This window comes from Eurytemora carolleeae, unplaced genomic scaffold (assembly GCF_000591075.1).
Source record: "Eurytemora carolleeae unplaced genomic scaffold, Eaff_2.0 scaffold1364, whole genome shotgun sequence".
Taxonomy (NCBI): Eukaryota; Metazoa; Arthropoda; class Copepoda; order Calanoida; family Temoridae; genus Eurytemora; species Eurytemora carolleeae.
Window position 1 is genome coordinate 1 of NW_019397251.1, and position 8252 is coordinate 8252.

The window sequence follows — 8252 nt, forward strand, 5'->3', positions numbered from 1 at the left end:
TAAATAATTTAATTCCTTAAATTTTTGAATCTATCTCAGAATTACTCTATTTGTAAATAAATAACATTAAGATTAATAATTTAGATGGCATGGCGAAATTGACGAAAAATATGAAAAATTCCTGGTAACTACCAAAAAAACATTTTAAAAAATTTATGATAAACACAATAATACTTTTTAATTATTTAAGATGATCCAGCCACCATACACAAGAAAAGACATTCTACCTCCGAAAGGTAAATTTATATAAACACCATATTCTATTACTGATTGATATAAAGTGGAAGCTATTCAACTGTGCGAAAGAAAGACAACTGAAGTTGTGTATTATTCATTGAACGTAAAAATGCAGAAAATGTTCAGACACATTTTACTTAAATCATTCAAAAATGATGAAATATTATATTAACAATATACAAATGTGTCAAAAAATAATGGATGACTTTAGGTTGTAATATCTGAATGATTTGTTTGAAATTAAATTGATTTTTAGCTCCGAGTCGTATATTTCAACTTTCTAAATTTGTATGGACGCTACTTTCTTCAGTATAAGTCGTCTTTAACAATGTTCTCCTTATAGACGCAACAGATAGAAGTAAGATTAGTAGCGATCATCAGGGATTATTTTCAGCCGTAAGCCTATACCACCTTTCATTTTTCGTGAACACTCCCTTTAATAAGTTAACTTTGTGAGGCTAAAAAGCTATTTGGAGAAAAGGAAATGTTCTGTTTGTTCTTGTTGGGTTTTCTTTAAATGTTCTCGAAGTACATAATTCATTTTTTTTATTTTTTTAGGACTAACTGTTGCAGGTATACAGCTTCAATCAAGATGTAAACAACCCAATCAGGGAACCCTAAATTTATCATGATCATGCAGTGCACTAGCAATACACCTACAGTACACTAGCAGTATACTAGCAATACACCCGCAGTACACTAGCAGTTTTCTAGCAGTATACTAGCAGTACACTAGCAATACTCTAGCAGCACACTAGCATGTACACAGCAATACACCTGCAGTTTACTAGCATTATACTAGCAGTACACTAGCAGTACACTAGCAGTACACTAGCAGTACTAGTAGTACACTAGCAGTACTCTAGCATTACACTAGCATTACACTAGCAGTACACTAGNCAGTACACTAGCAGTACAATAGCAGTACACTAGCAGTACTAGTAGTACACTAGCAGTACTCTAGCATTACACTAGCATTACACTAGCAGTACACTAGGAGTACTGTAGGAGTACACTATAGGAGAACACTAGTAGTACACTAGCTGTACACTAGCAGTAAACTAGCACTACACTAGCAGTAAACCAGCAGTACACCAGCAGTACACTAGCAGTACACTAGCAGTACACTAGCATTACACTAGGAGTTCACTGGCAGTACACTAGCAGTAAACTGCAGTAGTAAACAACATTTAATTTAAATTGAGTCTTTACCACAAACTCCAAATTTCAAACTATAGATTATGTTCAAACATTTTTTGAAATACCAAAGGGTTACACCATTAGGTTGCAAAGATAGTGATTAGAAAATTTGAGTATGTGGCAAAGACTCGATTCCTTGAATCTATAAAAGATAAAAAGGGAGAATATAGGTCGAGACATTTTGGGAAGTGAAGGGAGCTGAAAATCAGCTGAACCATATGGATTATCATATCAAAATCAGGTAAAAGAAAACCTACAAAATCAGCTGAACCATATGGATTATCATATCAAAATCAGGTAAAAGAAAACCTACAAAATGTCGATGTTAGAGGGGGCCCCCTTTTTTCTACTAACCTCATTTTGTAATATTGTAGTATTGTGATAGAACTGAAAAATCATAAATAGTCCACTTATAGAAAATTGTAACATTTAAAAAGTTGACTTTTTAAAATGTGCTTCCCGCGATGCGGACCGCGCCTCAATAAAGAAGTACATGCATAATTATATAAGACCCCCCCCCATCCCCCGGTTAGGGTTTCCAAAGTGCGACAATTTAGCGAAAAAATGCGAACCCCTACCAGTACCATGCCGGACCCCAATNAAAGTGCGACAATTTAGCGAAAAAATGCGAACCCCTACCAGTACCATGCCAGACCCTATTATTAATTCTAAGGTTAAAAATCAAATGCAAAACTGTAATTTCAGTTTACTAAACGCTGAAGGTATTGCAAAAAAAGTAACAGTACGAGTCTACCTTGTCAAGGAAAAATTTGTGTAAGTAATTTTATTTTATTTTATATTTCCGATGACGCACATTCAATATTTCTCTAAATGTAATCTTTTTAATTTCTCATTTATATTCCGAAACTAATTCAAAATAAAAATCATATTTTAGTTTATTTATGTATTTTAATTCCCAATTTTGTAAATTTAATATTTAATTTCCAAACTATTTTTAATTTTAACGGTAAAAAAATCTAAACTAAATTTGTTTCAAGTACTATTTTGTTTCTGTAGGTCTGATAACAAGTACTATTTTGTTTCTGTAGGTCTGATAACAATACTATTTTGTTTCTGTAGGTCTGATAACAAGTACTATTTTGTTTCTGTAGGTCTGATAACAANCTTTATCCCTAGATTGCTCCCCTCTCTCTATACTACCCTCCTTTATCCCTAGATTGCTCCCCTCTCTCTATACTACCCTCCTTTATCCCTAGATTGCTCCCCTCTCTCTATACTACCCTCCTTTATCCCTAGATTGCTCCCCTCTCTCTATACTACCCTCCTTTATCCCTAGATTGCTCCCCTCTCTCTATACTACCCTCCTTTATCCCTAGATTGCTCCCCTCTCTCTATACTACCCTCCTTTATCCCTAGATTGCTCCCCTCTCTCTATACTACCCTCCTTTATCCCTAGATTGCTCCCCTCTCTCTATACTACCCTCCTTTATCCCTAGATTGCTCCCCTCTCTCTATACTACCCTCCTTTATCCCTAGATTGCTCCCCTCTCTCTATACTACCCTCCTTTATCCCTAGATTGCTCCCCTCTCTCTATACTACCCTCCTTTATCCCTAGATTGCTCCCCTCTCTCTATACTACCCTCCTTTATCCCTAGATTGCTCCCCTCTCTCTATACTACCCTCCTTTATCCCTAGATTGCTCCCCTCTCTCTATACTACCCTCCTTTATCCCTAGATTGCTCCCCTCTCTCTATACTACCCTCCTTTATCCCTAGATTGCTCCCCTCTCTCTATACTACCCTCCTTTATCCCTAGATTGCTCCCCTCTCTCTATACTACCCTCCTTTATCCCTAGATTGCTCCCCTCTCTCTATACTACCCTCCTTTATCCCTAGATTGCTCCCCTCTCTCTATACTACCCTCCTTTATCCCTAGATTGCTCCCCTCTCTCTATACTACCCTCCTTTATCCCTAGATTGCTCCCCTCTCTCTATACTACCCTCCTTTATCCCTAGATTGCTCCCCTCTCTCTATACTACCCTCCTTTATCCCTAGATTGCTCCCCTCTCTCTATACTACCCTCCTTTATCCCTAGATTGCTCCCCTCTCTCTATACTACCCTCCTTTATCCCTAGATTGCTCCCCTCTCTCTATACTACCCTCCTTTATCCCTAGATTGCTCCCCTCTCTCTATACTACCCTCCTTTATCCCTAGATTGCTCCCCTCTCTCTATACTACCCTCCTTTATCCCTAGATTGCTCCCCTCTCTCTATACTACCCTCCTTTATCCCTAGATTGCTCCCCTCTCTCTATACTACCCTCCTTTATCCCTAGATTGCTCCCCTCTCTCTATACTACCCTCCTTTATCCCTAGATTGCTCCCCCCTCTCTATACTACCCTCCTTTATCCCTAGATTGCCCCCTCTCTATACTACCCTCCCTTAGCCCTAGATTGCTCCCCTCTCAATACTACCCTCCCCTAGCCCTAGATTGCCCCCCTCTCCATACTACCCTCCCCTAGCCCTACATTGCCCTCCTCTCCATACTACCCTCCTCTACCCCTAGATTGCCCCCCTCTCACCCCCAATTTGAAAAGCTTATTATGACTCTCAATATAATCTATAATTTCTCTCTTTTACATTTGATAACTATTTAAAATTTAGGACTAATTAAAAATGACTGTATACAGCGTAATTTCCTGCAGCTTTCCTACACTAGAAATGTACAAGTCACAATCCACAATTGAAAATAATCAGTTTTCAAAATTATAAACAGGGATATCTTAAACATATTTTACCAGACAAAGCTTTTCAGGAATTACCGTTGTGAATCGGCCATTATCAACTTTGAATGAAGGATCACTTGGAATAACGCTTACAGTCCCTTTAATGTTAAACATGCTTTCATGTCTTCTACATTGTGGTTAACCTTGTACTTTCTCTCCTATTTATGTTAAAAAGACTCTCCACGTAATTTCAAGTATTGTCTATTTTTTTGGTGTTGGGTCATTTCATAAACAGACATTTCATAGATAGACATTTCATACATAACAAAATTATGGATAGGACATTTCATAGACAGGACATTTCATATACAAGCCATTTTATAGATAGGACATTTCATAGACAGGAAATTTCATAGAGAGGACTATCCATATACAGGAAATTATATAGATAGAGTACATTTTTCATAGACAGTTAATTTCATAAACAGAGTAGAATTTTCATAATTTTAAAAACACAAAAGCAATAACCTGTCTATGAAATGTCTTTCTGTGAAATGTCTTTTCTATAAAAAGTCTTTCTTTGAAATGTTTTTTTATGAAATGATCGGAAACATATTTATTTAGTTTTGAATACACGATTCACAACATTTAATCATTGTAATCTGAGTAACAATGATTAAGATTTTTTGAAACGCAAACAGCATTTTCATAAACACTTTTTTTGTTGAGAGAACCCGCAATTAAAAAAGATCCATTTTTTCTGAAGAAAACATAATTCTTGCTCAGACAGTTATCGAGGGTATTGTTGTGAATCGAGCGTGTTAATCCCTAAATGCAGGGTAACTTGAATTTCTGCCAACAGTCACTTTAAGAGTTTTTATTTTCAGGAGCCAAGCAAGAAGATATTTTAAGGTTTGATAATCAGAGTTCACTCATTTGGCGGGTACGTATATATTAGGTTGTTAATCGTTTTAAAAAAGATCACAAAACTGTCTTTTTTCGTTTCGTTTGGTCACAACGAACGAACCACTCGTTTTAAACTTGAAATTTTTCGCTATGGTAAATCTGAGTTTTATGACAGTTAATTACATTTTTTTTTCTTTAGGAAGATAAGTTTATGAATGTTGTCTTAAATTGGTTTTTATATCTAGATAAATAACCTGAATGTTGTCTGATCTGAGGGTTTTCCGACCAAAAAATGTACTTTGTCTAAATAAGGTCGTTAACGATAGTTAACGAAGGGTCCTTAACGATCTTCAAAAATAAAAAAATAAACCTACCTTCGTTAACGAAATGACGAACTGAACCTCTAACACGTCTTGTTTGTTTTTTGATTAAAAAACGATCTTTTTAGAAAACAATCGTTTTTAAAAACGACAGTTTCGTTCTTGATAATTTCGCAAATAAAGAGACAAGTTTACAGTTTGCAGGGAATCGTGACTATAAGGAAACAGGCGGTAAAATTCCGTTAAATTGTCTCTGAAACAACTATCGTGAAAATGACAAGAAAAATTGACACAAAAATACCTCCCCTCCTCAAATTACATATGTAGAATTGTAGATATCCCCCTCTCCCTGCCTCCCAGCAAAAACAGGGTAACCCACAAAGGATGAGACTTTAAGGAAGACCTGAAAATGTTTGATCTATGACGTTCTTCTTGATTATTACCGACTGTATAACTGATTTTTTATTTATATTAAATTANCCATATTATATTAGAACAAAGGATGAGACTGCAAAGACGACCTAAAATTAATATATGACGATCCCAAGGTTGAATTAAGACTTCTGCCTTGACTGTTAGCTTGTAATAGCTTTTTATCAGATTGAGCAATGAAACAAGTTTACAGATGCAAGGAATCAGCTAGAAATAAGAGGAATCAGACATTATAATTTCCGTACAATCGTGTCATCCTTAGTGGGTCACCCTGTATTAAAAAGAGAATATCAAGGATTTATTTTATATTTAATGTAAGAGTTTTTGACACAAACTCTTATTTTCTAATCCTTCTATCTTTGCTACCCAATGATATTTCAGACTATAAATTCAGCTGGATCAAATAATCTAAGTTTGAAATATCAAAGGTTTACACCACCAGGTTTCAAAGACTGAATTTCTTAGTTAACTTGTCTTTTATGTTGGTTTGGTTATGCTATTTAATGACTCTTTTTTTCTAATGTTTTATATTTATTTTTGAAATATTTTAAGGTTTGATAATCAGAGTTCACTCATTTGGCGGGTACGTATATATTGGGTTGTTAATCGTTTTAAAAAAGATCACAAAACTGTCGTTTTTCGTTTCGTTTGGTCACAACGAACGAACCACTCGTTTTAAACTTGACATTTTTCGCTATGGTAAATCTAAGTTTTATGACAGTTAATTAAATTTTTTTTTTCTTTAGGAAGATAAGTTTATGAATGTTGTCTTAAATTGGTCTTTATATCTAGAGAAATAACCTGAATGTTGTCTGATTTTAAGGGTTTTCCGAACAAAAAATGTATTTTGTCTAAAAAGGTTGTTAACGATCGTTATCGATACTCAAAAAAACAACAAAAAAACAGTCCTCCTTCGTTAATGAAACGACGAACTGAAACTAAAAACAACTTCTACGTTTTTAATTAAAACAATCGTTTCTAAAAACGACCGTTTATTTCGCAAATAAAGAGACAAGTTTATAGTTGCAGAAGTCGTGAATATAAGGCAACAGGCGGTATAAATTTCGTATAATCTCTCTGAAGTCTCATTCTTTGTGGGTAACCCTCTATACGTTCACCAATGGCTTAAATTGTTTCATTTTTATGGAACCAATTGTGGCTTTACAGTTGGATAGAATTCAATCATGGAAAAAAATCAACCATCGTGAAAACGATAAGAAAAATTGACACAAAAATACCTCCCCTCCTCAAATTACATATGTAGAATAGTAGATATCCCCCTCTCCCTGCCTCCCAGCAAAAACAGGTTTACCCACAAAGGATGAGACTTTAAGGAAGACCTAAAAATGTTTGATCTATGACGTTCTTCTTGATTATTACCGACTGTATAACTGATTTTTTATTTATATTAAATTATCCTGAAAAAAGGTTATTTAAAAATGTCTATACAAATTCAGGACAGTCTGAAGTCTCATCCTCAGTGGGTAACCCTGCATGTTATACGTCACACAACAAATGAATATAAAAATATGATATTTAGAAAAAAGATGAATGTGGATGGCCCTCATCTCTGGCTTTACCAAAGGGAAAAAGTGATATTCCTGAAAAATACAGGTAAAAAATTGATGATCTTTAAGTTATTAATTGTTATTGTTATGAATTAAATTTGAAATAAAATCTGTACAAAATTTACACATAAATATATTAAAATTATAAGAATATTAAAAATAACAATTTTCGCATATTTTTTTCTCGTACAATTTTGCATCGTTTTCGCTTCCTTTCGCGAAAAAATTAGAAATTTTGCAAGAAAATACGAAACAAAATTTCGCTAAATTTTGCAAATGTTTGGGAAACCTTAGGAAACACATATTAAATTAAAAGTTAATTTTGTAATAAATGATTTATTAATTTTAGATTGGTTGTATTTCTTAATGATCTGGTGGATCAAACTATAACAGAAGGCGAAGGAAATGAACCAACAATGTAAGTTTATACAGTGGTAACCACAAAATAGTGGAATAAATGTCGTTTTTTATTGAAATATCGTTGTAACTTATTTTTTTTCTAAAAGTTTCTAAATTACAAAACCAGGGAACAGGAATAAAGGGAAAGGAAATGGCACTGGTCCGGCAAGAGAAAGCCAGTCGCACTGCTTTGCAGACCAGTACAGTAAACTGACACACACTCTTCTGGTACAGACACACAACATGACTACAGTCAAGGAAATTGTAGAACAATGTCGTCGATTATAATTAAATTTGAATAACGAGTAGTTTATTGTAAACTTTAATAAAATTATATTCTTTGCATGAAAATTTGGCTTTATAGTGTTGACTTAAATATGTAAATAATATATTACATGTATATTAAACATATGTTTAAGTAAACAATTAACAATAAACAACCGTACTCTCCTAGACTGCACAAATCCCGAGATTCTTATGTACTGTATAAACCTACAGTACA

At 34.4% G+C, this 8252-nt stretch overlaps 1 protein-coding gene and 1 long non-coding RNA gene across 3 annotated transcripts; both read left to right on the forward strand.

Annotated features, from left to right (window-relative positions):
- Nucleotides 1-85: 85 nt before the first annotated feature.
- Nucleotides 86-2614, forward strand: LOC111713039 (uncharacterized). The gene is made up of 6 exons (XM_023487831.1): nucleotides 86-124; nucleotides 191-236; nucleotides 796-848; nucleotides 1608-1678; nucleotides 2143-2211; nucleotides 2455-2614. Exons 2-6 carry the CDS (start codon nucleotides 191-193, stop codon nucleotides 2612-2614), a joined length of 399 nt encoding a protein of 132 aa, XP_023343599.1. The 5' UTR covers nucleotides 86-124.
- A 2393-nt stretch (nucleotides 2615-5007) lies between these two features.
- LOC111713047 (uncharacterized) lies at nucleotides 5008-7805 on the forward strand. 2 transcript variants are annotated; one of them, XR_002767594.1, is made up of 3 exons: nucleotides 5008-5068; nucleotides 7324-7397; nucleotides 7701-7805. It is a non-coding gene; the product is annotated as an uncharacterized LOC111713047 (long non-coding RNA). The 2 variants fall into 2 exon arrangements; XR_002767593.1 differs by lacking the exon at nucleotides 5008-5068 and adding an exon at nucleotides 6326-6366.
- Nucleotides 7806-8252: the final 447 nt, after the last annotated feature.